Source organism: Phyllostomus discolor, chromosome 5 (genome assembly GCF_004126475.2).
Source record: "Phyllostomus discolor isolate MPI-MPIP mPhyDis1 chromosome 5, mPhyDis1.pri.v3, whole genome shotgun sequence".
In the NCBI taxonomy this organism is placed as follows: domain Eukaryota; kingdom Metazoa; phylum Chordata; class Mammalia; order Chiroptera; family Phyllostomidae; genus Phyllostomus; species Phyllostomus discolor.
Window position 1 is genome coordinate 165,018,183 of NC_040907.2, and position 19,479 is coordinate 165,037,661.

The window sequence follows — 19,479 nt, forward strand, 5'->3', positions numbered from 1 at the left end:
AATTACACTCTCATTTGGAGCATTATTAAACGAACTTATACTTTCTTTAGATGACTGGGGCCAAAAAAAGGTCATTCTGTTGGCTCCTTGTCAACCTTGAGAGACTAGATCACAAGAAGTCGAGTCTTACCAAAGTTAATACATTTTCATTTTTATCATGTGAAAGTTGCCCATTAAGAACTGAGAGCATACAGGTGTTATTCTGTTACAGTGTTTTTTAACAACAGCTAGGACATAGGATGGACTCAGGGTGTTATACTAAAACACGAAAAGATTGCCCTAGGCTTGGTCTAAACGCTGTGCAGTATGACTTTGATTGTCTCTGTTTATGAGAAAGTGGGAGTGGACATGCAAAGGCTTAACAGCCTCTTTTCCCAGAGGGATCAATTGTCGGGGGGACATGGTGCAATGGACTTGGTCTTCTGAGAGTCAGAGGTCTTCACAGGCACCTTCCTGCAAGGATAAAATGACCCACTTCCCCCTTGAAGCCACGACCCTTTCCCCCAGAGTGGCTGGCGCAGACGCTAGGGGTGACACACCTTTTGCACAATGATGGAAGTTTCTGTGCCTGTAGCCACTGTCGAGGCGGGAACATACCCGAGTGGTGACTATTTTTGACGTGCTGGAAATGAGGTCACCTGTGAAGTAGTCAGCAGTTGCAGAACGGGGCGATCTCATGCCCACTAGCCTCCGCGACGCCTCCCCGATGAGAACATTCGGAGGAGAGGCCCGAGCGCCCTGCTAACCATCGATGCTTCGAGTAGCCCTTTCTCTGGGTAGCCTGTTCTGTTCTGAAAGCTTTTGTAGTTTCTCTCCTTGGGGCAGCAGAATCCCAGTGGCCTTGTTTCCATCCCACGATGTGGGGCGTTTCCCACTGTCCGGGTCAGCATGCCATCTTACGGGGGTGTCGCAGACGGATTGGAAAGTGAACGACACATTTTTCTGCCTCCCTCCTTTACTAAATTCCTCAGTGGCTCTTGTGACAGCGGGGGGTGCTCCGATCCCACAATATTCGTCTGACTGCCACGTGCTTGAGGTTCCCTTTCTTCCAACTGTCCTCTTGACAGGGAAAGACTAGACACATTTTTCTACTAAATTCCTCCCTGAAATAGGTTGTTTTGGTTGTGGAAACAGGAATGTAGTAGGTGTTTAGGGGGCTGCTGCTGGAGCTGAATTGGACATCGGGGCTCTTTTGGACACGTGGATGGACAAACGTTTTGCCCTTGGATTCCACTCCTTAGTAGATACACGCTTCCGGCAGAGCCCGCATACAGTTGACTTTATTACCTGCCTCAGCAGACCCCACATCTGGTCTGGGCCCCATCAGTAGGGAAGACTGTGACCCATCACAGCTTGAGAGCCCAGTGGCCGGGTACATGTTTGAACCCCGCTCAGCACTCGTTAGCTACAGCGCTTTGGGGCAAGTGCCTTGGTGTCTGTCGTTGTGCCCCTTCCTGGTCTGTTAGATGGGCACCTACCTCGCTGTGCTGCGAAGGTTAAAGGGGCCCCCCATAACGTCCTTCAAACAATGCCTGACTCACAGGCTGACAGAGTGTCGGCTCTATTGTAATTACCGTGTGAACCAACTTCTGATTCTTATAATTTGTTTATGGTCTTGGAGACACTTTAACCAGCGAGTTGTATGATTGATGGCGTAACACCATTAAGACAGGCAGCTAGCGATAGGCTGTTTGTTTAAATTCCGTAGGTTTCTACACGCGCGGCTTCTCAGTGATAGGATTCACTGTTGTCGGACTTGCTATCTGCTAATTATCCTTTTTTGTCTTAGACAGTTGCTTGTCCTTGTGCCTTTTAATCTTCCTCTTAATAACAAAATCATAGTACTGCAAAGTCTTTTGAGAGGTTGGTTATAAAACCAAGGCCACAAAATATAAGAAATACAGAAGAATATTTAATGCAATCGCATAAAATTGTCTTTAATATGCTGCTGTCTTTCATGTGGTAAGATTCTAACCTGTATTCCTCACTCATAAAGTGAGGTATACAGTCGACTTTGTTGCCACCCTAGTAACCCTGCTTCTAAGTCTCAAGTAAGACAATGCCCGTGAACTGCACTGGCAAGTGAGAAGTACTGCACAAATCAGGGCTTACTGAAGTTCTGACTGAAGCCGACCCAACTTTAAAACATTGCCTCAAAACCAAACTTGTTATTTCCTTTCCTCATGATTAAATTTGTATGTTGCATTTTATAATGTATTAAAACCTTTTTTGCACTTTTGCAATATGCATTGGTGACTATTTCTTTGCTAAACATGTATGAAAGGAGGTGGCTCAAAATTAAATGTAGTGGAATGTTTTTAGCAGATTTAGAATGATGCTACTAAATATTAAATAACTGAATTGTGGTTTCTCCTTCATCTCTTTTCACTTGGAACAGGAGATCAGTGCAGTTAATTATCAGACTATCGGAGACTCACACTTCAGCACAGACAAGACGACTCACATCAACATACCTGGCTGGAAGTCAGATGGAAAATGGCAGCAAGACATGTGCAACGTACGATGGGAACAAGCTCTTCTTTAGTCGGAAAGTTTGTGTTTAACATGAACACACCGTGCAGGGCATCGGTGCATAATCAAGAATCCTCCATTCGGTTACTCATGCCACCCGTGTTCCAAAGCTTGAAGTGAATTACCCATTTCCCACTTATTTCCACTTGTTGTGAATTGCCTAAGTTACAATGGGAGCATATTTCTAAATTACTACTTGATCATTCTCACCTTTCACACACACACAAGAAGAGTGGTAGTCTCAATTGCTCGTTTAAGGGGGAAAAATGTCTAAGTTCACTTCAAGAAATTAAGTTTCCTCTCTTACACTGGAGACTCAATGCAGGCTAACGTAGCGAGCAGTCACTTACGAGGCCCCGTAGGATGGTAGAGTCGGGTTGTCTGAATTCATACCGTGGGTCTGCGTACCGGCTCTGGGATCCCGGGCAAGTTCATGAACCTCGCTGTGCCTCAGTTTCCTTATCCCTAAGTGAGGGTTGCGTAAGTTCCCGTATGTAAAAGGGTTAGGACAGGGCCGAGTGTGTAGGAGGCGCTGCTGCCCGTGTTATTTCTTACTCTCGAGTCAATTATTCAGGCACTTTGGTTTCCTTTCATCCTCGTTTCTTTACCGCTCGTACCAACCCCTGGCCCCAGGTGCTGCTGAAGGTGGAAGACGCGAACTGCATCAATGTAGACTGGATTAACGGCTCCCTGGAATACCTCCACGCTGTCAACAATCTCCGCGTTGCGGGAGCCGAGGTGGCCTATTTTATCGATGTTCTCGTGGTAAGGAGAGTTATTATTTCTAAATTATATTTAGCTGGTTTTGTATCGTAACACCAAGAATTTGGGGCAAGCTGATGTTCTTTTTATTAGCTTACACAAGTACTGAACGTGTGGAATAGTAAGCATTCGTGCGTGGGAGCCAGAAAAGGGAAGTAACTTCTTGTGCAAGTGCCTGCGGTTATACAAAGCGCCACAGGGTGGCAGTGTTCCTTCACGGGCTTCACAACAAAGGCTTTCCCTGGCCTTCCCTCGGTTCAAGGTCATTTGACCTTGATCAGCCTGTAGGACCATCGCTGTTAGTTTTCATCACATTGTAAACCTATCCTTCATGATGATTAACTATTTCCAGCTTATGAATGCTTCTTGTTGAGAACGTGAAGTGCGTTTTCTTATAGAAACTGGGTTCCATGGCAGTGAATTAGGTCTGTACGCAAGTCCAGACACAAACTCTTTAACTGTACACTTTACATACACATATAAACGATAAAATAGATTTTGCTATTTATAAGGGATATACCCGGAGACACTTATACATTTCCAAATGCCTCTACCCTTATAGAAAGTAATTTCCTACCATAAAATGCAGCCAAGTAAAATCCAAAGATTTGTGACCCTTTCAGGTTTTTAGGAGGGTTCACACACTTATCCACCAAATATTTTACTTATGCCTTCTGTGAGCCGGGCACTGCTCTGGGCACTGAAGGCACGCGGGGAGTGGGACAGCGTGTCCGCTCCGACAGCGTGTAGGCACCGTGCTAGGAGCAAGTCCACGGCAATGGGACGAGAGTGGCCTGATTGGCAGCTTAGAGGGGAGGCCAGGGACAGCGATGCTGGAACGCGGAGCACAGTCAGGAGGCAGCCTGGAGAAGAATCAGGGAGCCCAGTGCTCCTCTCTTTCCCCACTCATCTCTCTTCCCCCCCCCCCCCACATATCCACCTGCCCTCGCGCATCTCTCTCTGCCCCCACAGTCTCCCTCTACCCCCACCTGTCAGGGGAGGGTGGACCCTGAGGAGGCAGTTAGAGTGGGTCTTTGCACACAAAGAGTGCAGTCGGATTCATCTCCTCCTCAGAGAACCACCAGCCATGAGTTCTTGTGAGCTTCTACGTTGACCCTGGGGTCTCCATTAGTCCATGGGCCCCTCTAGGCCCCGTGTCGTCCGAGACGTTTGCGAGAGCCACCTTAAACTGAAGGAGGCAGCCACGGGCGAGGTGGCTAACCGCATGGGAGTGAGTGGCCTTTGACCTGTGCTGGGCCGTGCTGGAAGGATCGGGTCTCTGGAAGGACGGGCGTGGGCTGGAAGCCACAGACGCTGACCCTGGGCTGTTGTCCTGCACCCAAGGACCATGAGGTCCCTTCGCACAGCGGAAGGGCCTCTGATGGAAGGCGTTCCTCCAGGCCTGCCTTCCACCAGACAAGGACATGGGTGGACGTGTGGGGGTCACTTTGTCACTTTGCCGGTCGTCATCCTGTATGTGAGAGGGGGAAACATGCCAGCTCCTTTCTCGTTTTAAGCATATTTAAGCCATTCTGCCCGCTCTTTTAAAAATATTTGTTCTGTTTTGTTTTGTTTTGTTTTTTTAACCATCAGAAACAGTTTGGATATTCCCCTTCTAAAGTGCACTTGATCGGCCACAGCCTGGGAGCTCATCTGGCAGGGGAGGCTGGGTCAAGGACGCCGGGCCTTGGAAGAATAACCGGTGAGTTGGGCCTTGAATGTGTACCTGCTTTTTCACACACAAAATTAAGTATCTGAACACCAAATGGAGCACCAGAAGCAAAGTATAAAATACGAGGGAACGTGACTCATGTAAACCCAAAGACGGACGCACTTTCAGAGCCTGAGTGTGCAGATCCATGTTCAAGGGCATTCATCTGCCTCAGCATTGTCTGTGGTGGCGAAGTAATGGCAACCAGGTGATGGGCCCCCTGTAGGGGGCGATTGAAGGAATTATGACACACCCCAGCCTTTGCGGTTCCATTCCTGCAGACACAGAGAAAGAGGTAGGACCCCACCGATGGCGCCGGAGGGATGTCCGTGACGCGCCTGGCTCCTAGCTCTCTCAGGGTACACCGGCAGTAAGGAACTGCTGTGTTTAAGGCCGGTGCCCGGGCTGTTCCTGCTGCCACAAGGTTTAACATTACCCCTGGGTATGCCGTTAGGTCTAAAAAGAAGTTGCAAAGTAAAACCCATACTATGAATTGGGCTTTTGAGAATGATAATTAATCCACCCCTTCCCTGCATTCTGACTTCCAAGACAATTGAGTCAGATGGATGGAGGTCAAAGCGTCAGCTCCGTCATGGACCAGCTGGGCTGGCCCCTCCCTCCCCTGCATCCCCCACCGACAGTCGGCCCGCAAGTCCCATGTCTCCTTCCTCCCCCTGTGCCTCCCCAGGTCCTGGCCACCATCCTGGGCCTCCTGTATCTCTCGCCTGGACGTTGGCCGTCGTGGCTGGTGCCCCGGCCCCGTCTTCCCGAGAACTGCCAGGGCCATCCTCTCTCCAAACACGGGCAGGGTCCCTCCACTGCCCGAGACTTCTTCCCATTGCCTAGAGCTTCTTAGCTTGTCCTGCCACATTTCACGTTTCCTCGTGTTGTTTTCCTATTTCTGTGCCTCTTCCTATGCTCTTCACCCTCACCCTAAACTTCCACTGTTTGTCCTCCAAGATCCAACTCAAACGTGTCCCCCTCAGGCTTGGTTCATTCTCCGAGCTTCCCAGACTCTTTGCATTGTGCCTCTGTTACACTCGCAAATACAAATATTGTATCACATGGTCCTATCATCTTCATGTGCCTCCTTCGCTCCGCCCCCACCCCAGGCCTGGCACGTAGTGGGTGCGCACACATATGCTTCAAATTCAAATTTCAGTTAAAAATATTTCTTATAGAAAGAGTGAAGAATTTCAAGTTAGATTCAAAATATTTTGCCTCTGCAATCTCTTGCTATAACAGGGTTTCCTGCTGAAGGCTTCCTCGTTTCCCCGCTCTCTGATCCCAGCTTCCACCCAGCCCATCACCGCCACTCCTACTTAGGATAATGAAAGGGTGTCTTTATTCTGAAGTCACTTCCCCTCTTCTCCAAGTTTTCAAGTCCGGGGGAAGAGGAGCATACCGTTTCTGAAGGCAGACCCTCATGGGGCCTACGCAGCCGGTAGGGCACTTAAACCATAAACTAAAGGGAAGAATGTTGCCCTACATGCATTAAAAATCCACACCAGGTTACAATAAATTCATGAAGATTTCTCTCTCTTAATTCTTATTTCAAAAATCAGATATCATATAACTCCAATGTTTTCCTGCCAAGTGAATGATCCTGTTGAGTAAGTAGAAAACAAGATTTTTTTTCAAAGATTTTATTTATTTATTTTTAGAGAGGGAAGGGGTTGGGGGGGGGAAAGAGAGAGAGAGAGAGGGAGAGAAACATCAATGTGCGGTTGCTGGGGGCCATGACCTGCATCCTAGGCATGTGCCCTGACTGGGAATCGAACCTGCGATGCTTGGTTGGCAGGCCATGCTCAATCCACTGAACTACGCCAGCTGAAGCAAAAAACAAGAATTTTTTAAAGTCTCCCTGAACATCCAAAGAATTTACAGAATTTGGATGTTGTGATCTATATTCTAAGTGGTTATATTTTGCAAAAATCATGTTCCTTGAGAAACGGAAGAACTGAGACCCCCAGAAAAATCTTAACTTTATAATAAAACTAGTTGAGAACAACATTGGCATGATAGGTTTTAAGACATGGGTAAGTTTCTATGTCTATGATAATTATCTATACCTGGCGGGGAATTATCGTGGATGACTATAAATGAGGATAGCCTGGGGGCTGCTCAGCTGATTCAAGCTTCTTTTTTAATCTGTAAAGAGCACCCGTGTTTTCCCTCATTGGGAGGAGATCCATCCCTCTCTGCTGACACACACACCCATGCGCTCAAATCCATACACACTAATAAACTTAGGTCCCGAATGGTTATGCTCTAGCCCCTGACACATAGTATTTCCTTTGGAAATAACTGCTGAGTGTGTCGATGAAGGCACGTGTGGATGGAGACCTCACCTGTATTTCACGAGACATTGAATAGGAGACAGTGGGCTGAGCATCTGCACTCCTGGGCTCTTGGTCCCTTTTGCCTCTAACACTTGGTGACCTTGCCGAGTCACCTCACTTCCCTGGGCTTCGGGCTTCTCACTCTTCTCACATAATGGAGCGGAAGTAAGTGAGCCTGAGCTGAGGACCAAGATTAGATTTTTAACTATCACTTTCACTGTGTTGCTTTGTAGATTCATCTCTACATTCTGAAGAGCTCCGATGTTTTATTTTTATTTATTTATTTATTTATCTTGCATGCAGATGCTGCTCTCAAGGTCATCTCCAGCCCTGACCTTAATTGTCTACGTGGTATTCTATGTACTGACCTAGAAAAGCCACTTTGGTTTTTCTGACTTGGTTAGCTGTTTGGCAGCGTCTAGACCCACATTCTTACTCGTGTGTGGGATCTGCCACTGCAATATACACAGACCCTGCATTTATACGAGATCTCTCCAGAAGGTATCCAGCCATGGAATATGAAAAATAGAGACATTCACTGAAGAAGATACAAGACACAAGAAACATTGTACATAGGACAATGACACCTCAGTCCCCTTCAAAGTAGGCACTTGGAACCTCACATAGTTCTCCCAGTCGCCATCAGCTGCTCCATCATATTTTCCTGAATCCCATCAATGGTCTGAAATCTCTTCCCTTTCAAAGGTGATTTTAGTTTTGGGAAAAGCCATAAGTTACAGGGCACCAAATATGGCTTGTAGGGGGCCTGAGTCACCTGGGTGATTTGATGTTTTGCCAAAAAACTCTGCATGAGACGTAGTACACGAGTGGGTACGTTGTCATGATGAAGCTGCCAATCACCAGTTGCCCATAGCTGCGGCCTTCTGAATCATCCATAGTTTCTGCGGAGGAGTGTTCAAGCTGAACACAAAATTGGATGCAGATTTGCTGCTCTACTCACTCAGTCATTTTGAATGCGACAGCCACACAGTACACATGCTCAGTCAACAGCGTCTACCACCCCCACTAACAAGTACAGTGAAGTCGTCATGGTTCACGCATGTGCATCCCAATCCACTCTCCTTGGCCTTCAGGTTACAATGATGTCATGCAAACTGTCCCGGTTATATTACTAATGGCTGGACCCTTTCCAGGCAGACCTTGTATACTCAGTTTATTCCGGTGTATTTCGTCCTGGGTGGTGTTTGACCTATGCAAAGCATGCAGAAAAGAGTGCCCTGCCTTCACCGTCTACCCTTCCCTAATAACAACACCATCAGTGTTCTCTAGAGTAGAACGTGACTCGGTTTAACAGGTGCCATGCTTTTTCCTAGGGCTGGACCCGGCCGGGCCGTACTTCCACAACACTCCCAACGAGGTCAGACTGGACCCCTCGGACGCCAGCCTCGTGGACGTAATTCACACCAATGCGGTTCGCTTCTTCTTTGAGTTCGGTGAGTTGTTAGCATGGACGGAAACTTCACTGACGCACAGGGGAGGATTCCTGAAGCATTTGTCTTGCTTTTCCTGTGTTTCAGGCGCCGGCACTATTAACGCTTGTGGACACCTTGACTTTTACCCAAACGGAGGGAAATACATGCCGGGATGTGACGACTTAATTACACCTTTATTTACATTTAATCTCAATGCTTACAAGACAGGTAAATACTTTCTAAAATGTGAAGGCTGCTGTTACACATTCACTCAGCTCCCTCCCTGGACAGGATCAACATCCTTTTGTATATAATGTAGCATAATAGAATATAAAAATACAATTTAGCCCAAAATAGAATCCCATTCTTGGAGCGCCCCCTAGTTGTGAGATCTGCAAGGTCAGCGTTCCTGTCTCGTTACCTTTGTGTCCTCAGGGCCTACCAGCCTGTCTAGCATATTGTAGTCACTCAGTGTAAACAAGGAGGGTTCCTTCATGCAACAACTATGTGTTGAGTGCTTACTAGGTGCCAGGCATTATTCTAGGAACAGCAGGTGTATGGATGAAAGAAAGAGACAAAAATCTTTGTCTGACGAAGCTAATATTCTAATTTGCTAGAAACACAGTCACGGAATAAACGCGAAGGAAACAAAATAAAGCCTGGAATGGGGCGGTGATGTGTTGCCAAGAGTAGGGCGAGGCGGGGAAAGTAGACTTTTGATAGGGTGGCCAGGGAGTCCTTGCTGGAAAGACGGCCTAAAGGAGTTAGCCTAGTGGACACCTGGGGAGAAAGCATTGCAGGCTGAGGGGTGGCGATAGCAAGTGCAAAGGGCCTGGGGCAGGAGCCTGTCTGGGAGGGTCATGGCTGTGAGGAGCCCGTTGTGGCTGGAGCGAAGTGACAAAGAGGAGAGTCGTAGGGAACGAGGTTCGAAAAGGAGCAGTGACGGAGGGAGACAGCATGGGCCCTCGAGATGCTAGAGAAGACCTCAGCTTGCACTCCAGGGGCCAGGGGGCACGGGGGACTGTGAGCAGAAGCGGGGAGTGGTTCGACCTACTAGTTAATAGAATCACACTGGATCACACATTAAATTAATCGTAAATGAAACAAATAATAGTTAACCTTTTATAGTGGTTTCCAATAATAATAATTATTGTTGTTATAATTATTATTATAATTATTATAGTGATATCCCTATAGGGCATTTAGTCAAAAGGCACCAAAAAGTTATTATTTGGGAATTCCATTCCTCCCCATCTCTCTATATCATCATGTAATAAAATTTATTACATATAATGATATATAATAATGTATGATGATGTGATCATAAATATCTGGATGATGCTAAATATCTTACCACATAATCCCGTGTAGCCAGAATATCTAGAAGACATAATTGTTTGAGCTTCTGTTTGGCTGATGCAGACGAAAGGTACGCAAACCATTGGGAGGAGCTCAAATTTCTTCTTCACTAGAGAAGAATTACAAAAGTTCTAATGTCTGTTCTCAGAGACGAAATGTGATTCAAAGTATCCATTTGCAATGACTACTTAAAAAAATCAGAATGTAGGGATACTCAAAATCAGAATTAAAGCCAGCCCCATCTATACTGAGAAGCAATATTTGTTCAAAAAAGTCCTATATAAAACTTGCTTCTCGTGTTTTCCACATTATGATTTGAAATCCTTCCTATTAGGATAAAATATAGGTCAAAAGACTCCTTTATATAACTATAGTAAGTGTTATACACAGAGCATTTGAGATTCTGTGAAGAGTTAATTCAAGTAAAACATGCACTTGTCATATCATTTTGAGACATTAGATTTTCTACAACTCTGTTGGATGAGAAGCACATGTATCAATCATGTTTGGCCTTTAAGTGGGTTTTAAGACTTCAAGATATTCCATTTTACATTATATTTATTACTAAAAGGCCATTAATTTAAAAATACAGAGTTCCCTATATTCTAATGAACCATCTTGTCTAAATCACAATTAATTATGATTATAAGTCTGTATATAAAGAGACCTTATGTAAAAGAAGGCCCCATTAAAAAAAAAAAGATACTGCCAATTATTGCATTTGTGAAATTTCACTGTCTCGGTTACCAACTGCATAACAAACCATGGGGTCTAAAACAGCGATGGTTTTCTGCCCAGGGTCCTGAGGCTCAGGTTTCAAGCAGAGCTCCACAGAGACCCCGCTTCTCCCCATGTCCTCTGGGGTTGCTCATGGGAGGGGGCCTGTTGGGGGCTGGGCTCGGTGGGAAGGCCCGAGGTGGCCTCCCACTTCTGGGGTCTTGGTACCTGTTCTCGTCTTTAAGTTATCCTTCGGGGCCTCCGTCCCCAGCCAGTGGACCTGGATTTTTAACCTGGAGGCTGGGTCCCAAAAGAGCAAGAATGGATGCGGGAAAGTCTCTTAAGACCAAGGGCCTAGAACTGGCACGGTGTCGGTTTTTCCACTCCCTATTGGTCAGATCAAGTCACGAGACTAGCCTGCAGCCCAGGTGGGTGACGATAGAGGCTCCGCCCCCTGAAGAGGGGAATGGCAGTGTGTACTGCAGAAGGATGAGGACCTAGGAAGGAGAGCTTCGCTGGAGGCTGCTGTCAGAGAGTAACGATGCACCACCACCTCCACGGAAACCAAAGTCTAGTTTCTCAAAGACCAGCCGAGCAGTGCAGGCCATTGGACCAACGGTGCATGCCGTACAGTAACAATGTTACGTGAGGTGAACAGAGCACGTCTTCAGCATGCACACATGTGTTTAGATCTATCTTATTAACTATTGCGATCATCCTAAATCCCGGTGGCAATGATGTTATGCCTGACAATGACAAAACTAACTGGTCTGTAGCATCCTGTATAACACCTCCCACCTGTCCCACCTGGAAGCTCAGCGGAAGGCGTGCACTGGCTAACATCGCTGGCTGTGAGTGTCTGAGTAGGGGGGAGTCTGGTCCTTCCTGCAGAGACGGGGAGACGAGAGTAATGGGTCTAAGGAGATGCTCCGTGCGCGGGGTTACCCCGAGCTCTGAGTGCAGTGCCAGAGATCTGGGACGTTCGGAGGGTGTTAGTGTCAGCGCACCGAGTCATCTACATTTGCATTTGCCTCTTTGCCCTGCTTGAATGTCCCTTTCGATTCACACGAAGAATCCTTTGGTACAGAGAAAGCACTGTGTAATACTGATGCATGCGCAACATCCAAGTGTCTAGACCCAGGTCAAGACACTGTCATTTAAAGTGACTTATTTAAAGAAGTGGTTCCTGCTCTCAGTTACCAGTTAACCCATTCATGGCCACCAGTTCACTGCAAACTGTTTCCACAGAAATGGCTTCCTTCTTTGACTGCAACCATGCCCGAAGTCACCGCTTTTACATGGAAAGCATCCTCAACCCTGATGCATTCATTGCTTATCCTTGTAGATCCTACGAGTCTTTTAAAGCCGTAAGTAAAGGGTTTTGCAGTGGGATTTAATTAGCAAGTCGTTTTTTGAGGCATGATCAGCCAACTAAAAATTAGGGCTTTGGGTTTGTGGTTTAATAAAAAAAAAAAAAGGGCATCCGCCACTTCGGGAAATAGTAAATTCTGTCCTGAGCACTGAGCAGCGGCTGAGGATGCTGAAAGGCTTAAATAAGTAACCCAACGATTTGTATTCTGGTTGTTTCAGCTCTTTTGAACATTATATCCAATTTTTCTTTTTGGGCCATTTGTTATGCAGTAATTAGATGCTACGGTGTGACTGAAATAAGTCCAGGGCGAAACATTTTCTATGTAGGTATTTTAAATGTCATCTTCCAAAATGCCCCCAGAAAGCTGACCCCATCAATAGCTGCAACCAAACACGTTACTATTCCCTTGGAACATTACAATGATTTTATATTAAAATTTAATTATTTATAGAGAGCAGCACTGAGGCACAGATAGCTCACAGGAGTTCCACACGGATCAATATGTGACAAAATACCAAATTTGATTTTACTTGAGTCATGAAGCCCGCAGTGCCAGCTCTGAGCGGAGCGTATTTTTCATTTGGTTATCGCTATGAAAACGAGAAGGAAAATCTATTTTGTAGTGGGAAGTGCAAAGATTTTCCCTCTTGTGTTCAGAGATCGCTCTCCAGTCAGGGTAGACAGACATTGGAGGGGCTCCATCCGAAGCTGATGGTAAGCAATGGTGCTTTGTGAGGAGGTGCGGGGCTGGGATGGGAATAAGCATTTCTCCCCCATCCCAGAGTAAGGTGAGGGGATGCCCTCAGGCCGTTGTCTCCATTTCCTGAGCCAGCGGTCCTTACTCGGAAGGTGCCCCGGTGAACTTCTATTCTCAGAAAGCTTGACGGTCAAACACTGACAGTCCCCCCTGTAACATCCTTTTCCCCTCACCTCCCCCTTCAACCACCCGGGTGCTGCCCCGAGTCACTGAGAGGTCCTGGCATTTACCATACAGGCGGAGGCAGACCTTGGGATTCACGGTATATTCAGAGAGAATGGGGGTCCATCCGCCAGTTGGAGAAGCTCAGGCTCCTGCTCCACGTGATGCAAGTTATGGTTACGCTCTTAGAGAACAGAGTCTATTTCCTTGGTATGTTTTATGGTATGTTCACCCAAAGGGTCATAAAAATAAAACAGAGCACAATAGCCTAATAAAATAAAAATAAAGAGGGGTTCTAGCGTCAGGCTGCTCCGGTCCACGTTGCGGTTTCATCGTTCACCAAACGTGCAGCGCTGGGCGAGCTGTCAACTACCTTCTCTGCACGGCAGTTCCCACACCTGTAGCACGAGAGAGGGACTGAAAACACCAGAACAGTAAGGGGCTGTGTGAGGATCAGGTGAGGTAAATGCACAGAAAGTGCTTAGAGCAGTGCCTGGCACATGGTGAGCGCCCAGGAAATGCGAGTCGTTATTGTTTTTGCTAGAATTTTCCTGTGTTACAAATGACGGTTTGAATGGGGTGTCTGACTCTAGTTCTAGCCCAGATATACAGATAAATCTAAAATTGCGAATACTCCAAAAGTACCACCCAAGGTTTTTTAAAGTGAACATCTCATTAGTTTTGCTTCATATTTTAAAACATACAAATAGCGCCCTGGCTGGCGTAGCTCAGTGGATTGAGCACGGGCTGGGAACCAAAGTGTCCCAGGTTTGATTCCCAGCCAGGGTACATGCCTGGGTTGCAGGCCAGAACCCCCAGCAACCGCACATTGACGTTTCTCTCCCTCTCTCTCTCTCTCTCTCTCTCTCTCCCCGCTCCCTTCCCTCTCTAAAAATAAATAAATAAAATCTTAAAAAAAAACAACATACAAATAAAATGAAGGAATTGAAATTCCTTACGTTTCCCCACCACTTCCCCAAAAGCAGCATTTGACGTGAATCACATTTATATCAAATACATAGTATCATACTGTAAGTATCTTTCTGGATTTGCTTTTATTTTGCTGTTAAAGTTTATCAATTTGAAATCGACATGGATGTATATAGATCTATATATTTATTTGGTAGGAATCAGCCACAATTTATTTATTCATTCCCCCACTAATGTGCATTGTGATGGTTTTCAGTTGTTTGTGATTAAAAGCAATTTGGCAACGGACACCTCTGCCTGTCTCCTTGTGTACCTGGGTGGACGTTTCTCAGTGATGTATACCGGTAATAGACGTGAGATTGTCAAAGCACGTGTGCATTTCCATCTTTACTAGACATCACCTAGTGGCTGTCTGCGGTTTCCGTGAATTGACATTCTCATCGAAAGCCAATGAGAATCCCCCACTCAGTGTCTTCCCCGGCCCTTGCATTTGCCGGTGGCTGGAATTTTTGCAGATCTGCTGAGTATGAAATTGCATGTGGTTTTAATTAGCACATCCCTGACAGCGAGCAAGATGGAACGTCTTCTCACAGAGCATTGATGATCCGAGTTTCCTTTTCTGTGTGGGGTGTCTCGTCCTGTCGTTTCCCCATTTCTCTAAAAGGCCATTTTTCTTTTTCTGTCAGTTTTTGCCTTTTTAAAAAATATTTTATTTATTTATTTTTAGAGAGGGAAGGGAGGGAGATAGAGAGAGAGAGAAACATCAGTGTGCGGTTGCTGGGGGTGATGGCCTGCAACCCAGGCATGTACCCTGGCTGGGAATCAAACCTGAGACACTTTGGTTTGCAGCCCAAGCTCAATCCACAGTTTTTGTCTTATTTTGTTTTGTTTTTCAAACAAGCAGGAGAGCCTGTTGGGCAACTTAGTCATTTTGAAATGCTTATACTTTATTTAAATTCCAAAGATTTATTACTGTTTACTACTGTATCATAAGTTTATGGAAAGACATTTCTAATTGTGTTTGTGATCACATCTTGTTTTCTGTCACCAGGGGAATTGCTTCCATTGTCCCAAAGGAGGTTGCCCGACGATGGGCCATTTTGCTGATAGATTTCACCTCAAAAATAGGAGGCCTAATAGATCCTATTATTTTTTAAACACTGGGCCTCTTTCCCCATTTGCCCGTAAGTATTGTAACTAAGTTTCCTTGTACTGCTTTAAGGTACTTATCTTTTAAATTTTGACAGTTTTTACTGAGGGCCTATTAAGTCAGTGGACAGTGGGCCGGACTTCCAGGATGCAGAGAGGAACAATTGGGTAAGTTTGGGCTCATGGAGAAGAGGAAGCTAAAAAAAAAAAAAGTCTCAGCCTCAGTAAACCTTGTGTTAGGAGACGAAGGAGGGACTTCCACAACCAGACTGAGTGGCACCTCCTGAGAGCAGCCCCCTGAAAGACCACAGGCAGGGGGAGGGCAGGAAGCAAATTCACTCAAACTATTACACGTTGACTTTTTTTTCCATGAACGGGAACAGCCTCGCTCCCCTCGAACGCTGAAAGTTACAAAGCTGCCTTTGCGTTCAAGTGCTCGGGCTGCCGCGCTTGTCACGCATTTTTAACCCTCCACGTTTCTTTCTTCCAAGGTTGGAGGCACAAACTGTCCGTCAGACTCAGCGGAAACAACGCCACGCAAGGGAGCGTATTTCTCCGTGTGGGAGGAACGGCTGGGAAGGCGGAGGAGTTCGGGGTGGCCAGGTGGGCGACCGGCTCGTCATCTCCTGTAAAAAAACCACAATCTGGCACGTTGCCTCTGACTCGCCCTTTCGCTTCGTGATTTCCGGATATAAAATAGAAAGCGTGGTACCTGTGTTTGCCACAGTGCCAGCTACACGCAGAAAATGTTAGGAAGTGATAACGTGAAAATACAGACCTAGGTAATAAAGCAAGTAGGGAAAAGCTGACCGGCAAGTAAATCAGATGTATAGTTATCCTGGTATTCGGTCCTTTTAATATTATAAAATTCGGCATATGTTTTTATTTGTGTAGGTTTCAAATGACTTATGAAATAAGACATTTGTATCAATTTCCAAATTTCTAATAAGGTACGTCACTGGTACCCACAGATACAGGACGTGAGCTGGGACAGTCACAGGTACAAATCTCTCAGTAGAGACAGACACCTGTGTATCTAGGGCTACAGTGCCCCTTTATGTCAGGTTTTCTTTAATCTTTTCTTTGATCAGCCTCTAGGACTTTGTGTTACATATTTCCCTTTCATTATATAACTCTGTAATTCATTTTAGAATTAATATTACACACCAGTTGGATGTTATCCTCTTGCAAACTGATGAACGGATCAAATGTTTTGCCTCTTTGATTTTCATCACCTTCAAAGAGTGGGCAGAGGTTTTGTGGTTATTTTCTCACGCGAGGGATGCCTTGGATTAGTCATTCTGGCAGAGTCTGCACGTTATCCTGCCTGCAAATGCGGGTTCGCCAGTGTCGTCTGGATCCTAGCCAATGCCCAGGCCCAGCACACCTGTCTGGGCACGTCTGCTGTGTGTGGCTGCGTCCTCCTTCAGCTCACCCAGGTTTCCCTGACGGCACCACCCAGCATTGAATAGATCCCCAAATTTCTTCCCTGCCCGTCTTCACATTTGCTGTTCCTTTGTTCCAAATACCCTTCCCTGGCTTAGCATCTCATTTCTACCTGTTCTCCATGTCTCTGTGAGCCCCCAACGCAATCGTGTGCCTGTGACTCTGAGGCTCAGGACACACTGGCCAAGGCTGTGTGGTTGGTGGCCTGCACAAAGGCACCTGGTCTGGGCCAGGTGGGGACGGATATGCAGTTCCTGCTCCCTTAGGGCTTGTAAGAGTGCTCCGGCACTTCTCCACTTCCGATGTGTGAAGGAGCTGTTTGTGATGTTGCTAGGTAGTCACCCAGTCCTGCTCTGAGAATCATCGAGCATTTTGGGTTCACACTAGATGTTTCATCTTGAAATGAAGTCCGCTAAATGAACCGGTGTGCTAGCCTATGTCTAGTCTTCAGTCAAGCTTCCAGTCTGGACTTGAAACATGTAAGTGCCTGCTGTGTGCCAGGAATTGTTCTGATTGCTGGGGATGTAGACACAGCCCCTTGCATGGAGCTTATGCCCCACTTAGAGGAGGCAGGCAGTAGATGATCAGAGGAGCAGGGGAGCAGCAGGAATAGGAGAGCTCGAATGTCAGCTTGGACAAACTATGCCTCATGCCGCAGATAACCCATCTCTCTCCGCTCCAGTGCCATGCCCACCCAAACATCTTGATTCTCAATTCTTTTGGTAACGATAAAGAAGGTACCAGGGAAGGACTAGGAGAACATTCTGGTTAATAAAAGGAAGTATCTGTCCATTGCGAACTGATCAACAGTCATGTAGTTATGAATCAGTTTTGGGTGAATTCACCCATTATCGATGGTGTCATCATTTCCTGGTGTCAATAAAATCTGGTTTCTGATGCTACCAAAGCTAAGACCTTATCCATCATTATGGAGAACTCATCAAGCTAGTGCATCTCTAGGCCTCCCCCCAGAATCAACTAGTCAAGCTTCCCATTTGCCTCACTCTTCCCTCAAGCTTCGGAACCACGCTGTCCTGAGAACACTGACCAATAGGAATAGAAAGAATACATCTCTCCTACGAGAAAACGCCAGCAAACACAACTTTCTCTTCCACAGTACACACGCAGATGCCTCTCCCTTCAGCTTGGCGACTGCCCAGGACAAGATTATGAGTCTCACTTTCTGTTCACAGCGGAACACTTCAGCCAGGCGCAACGTACACGAAATTAATTGACGCAGATGTTAACGTCGGCAACGTTACAAGCATTGAGTTCATTTGGAAGGAACATTCATTTGGACGTTCTCCGAATAAGTTGGGAGCCGAAAGGGTGGTAGATAAATCTGGGAAATATGGATATGAGTGAGTATTACTTTTCTCTTTGCATTTTCAAACACAGTTTAAGTTTTGGAAGTGGTATTTGAAACCCATATATACTTTGAAATTTGCAACCAGTATAAAACTGTACATGCTGAAATTTTGCAATTGAAGAAAAGAAACATTATCTAATCAATACTATATTTGCAAAAGTGTTTACAAGACACTAATTACTCATTACTTGAAAGATCTACCAATGTCTCTCCCTTCCCCCCGGGATCATATGAATATCCTTTTTTCCTCCTTTACATTTTCCAGATCTACCTTCTGCGGCCAGGACATCCAGGGACCTACGGTTGCTCAGATCCTGAACCCATGCTAATCCCAGATACAGTCTTGATGGAGTTCTTTAATGGGAACATGAAAAATAACCTCCTTTTAGTTGGTCATCGGACTCAACTCTGCCTTTGTAAATGAGACAGAATGGTACAGTTGTTTTTTTCGGCATAGAATATTTTTCTCAGTGACAAACTTTTATATGTGCCTTAAATATAGTCTGGACCCTAGGACTGAGGATGGGGCTGTGGCCCTCGGGGACCTGGAAGTCAGGGACGACACGGAGCGGTGCCGGAAGTTCCCGGAATGGGGGGGGGGGCAATGCCGCAGTGTTGTGAACCCCCCTGGGCAGAAGGGGGGCTCCCTGGCGGAGTGAAGCCGGTTCTGAGTATTTTCAAGTAGAATAGTCATTGTTCTAAAATGATTTAAAGAATATCTATTATGTTTTTAAACCTTGCATGGCAAATTATGACTAGAGTTCATGATACATAGATTATAACCCTGTGGGTTGATAATGTGTACCTATTAATGATGTAACCTAATGGGAGTACATTAGTATTTCCAAGGTTTTCCTTGGTCTTCGGGGTATATGTGGGGTAGGACAGGTTTTGGAGTTTATCTTCAGTGTGTGCCTCAGCTGGCGATGGGCCTGCGGATCCTCAGCCGCTTCTAGAACCCTCTGGAGGCAGAAGTACTCAGCTCCCTGGGCCTTGGAGGCCGAGATACAAATTATTTAGCCTGAAGGCAGCATTCCCTTGTAAAGCACTTGTCTAACCCTCTGTGCCTGCAATAACAATATTGTTATGTTTAAATGTGTCCATTGTGTTTTTTTTCTTTTATTTTGCTTCAGTTTCTTCTAATTCAATTGTCCTTATCCAATAAAACAGAACCACAGGTGTGAAAACAGGGGACAGACTGACAGTGACCAGAGAGGAAGGGGGAGGGGACAATGGTGGAAAGAAGGGGAAGGAACTAGACAAAGAACGTGTACGAATGACCCACGGACACGGACAACGTTGTGGGAATGGACTGTGGGAGCGTGCGGTGGGGTGGGCAGATGAGGGCAGAGGGGGAAAAACTGGGACAACTGTAATAGAATAACAATAAAAGTGATTTAATTTTTTTAAAAAAAGAAACAAACGGTGACTATGGTAT

The 19,479-nt window shown here is 46.0% G+C and overlaps 1 protein-coding gene across 1 annotated transcript in view; it reads left to right on the forward strand.

The window, feature by feature from the left end:
• PNLIPRP3 (pancreatic lipase related protein 3) overlaps nt 1-18,572 on the forward strand; it is a 47,434-nt gene extending 28,862 nt beyond the window's left edge. Inside the window, exons 3-12 of the mRNA XM_036027530.1 lie at nt 2,399-2,518; nt 3,166-3,297; nt 4,888-4,996; nt 8,682-8,801; nt 8,886-9,008; nt 12,105-12,223; nt 15,129-15,261; nt 15,718-15,829; nt 17,866-18,033; nt 18,307-18,572. Of these exons, the coding sequence (XP_035883423.1) occupies nt 2,399-2,518; nt 3,166-3,297; nt 4,888-4,996; nt 8,682-8,801; nt 8,886-9,008; nt 12,105-12,223; nt 15,129-15,261; nt 15,718-15,829; nt 17,866-18,033; nt 18,307-18,370 (1,200 nt within the window). The 3' untranslated portion in view covers nt 18,371-18,572. The remainder of the gene's footprint in view (nt 1-2,398; nt 2,519-3,165; nt 3,298-4,887; nt 4,997-8,681; nt 8,802-8,885; nt 9,009-12,104; nt 12,224-15,128; nt 15,262-15,717; nt 15,830-17,865; nt 18,034-18,306) is intronic.
• Nucleotides 18,573-19,479: the final 907 nt, after the last annotated feature.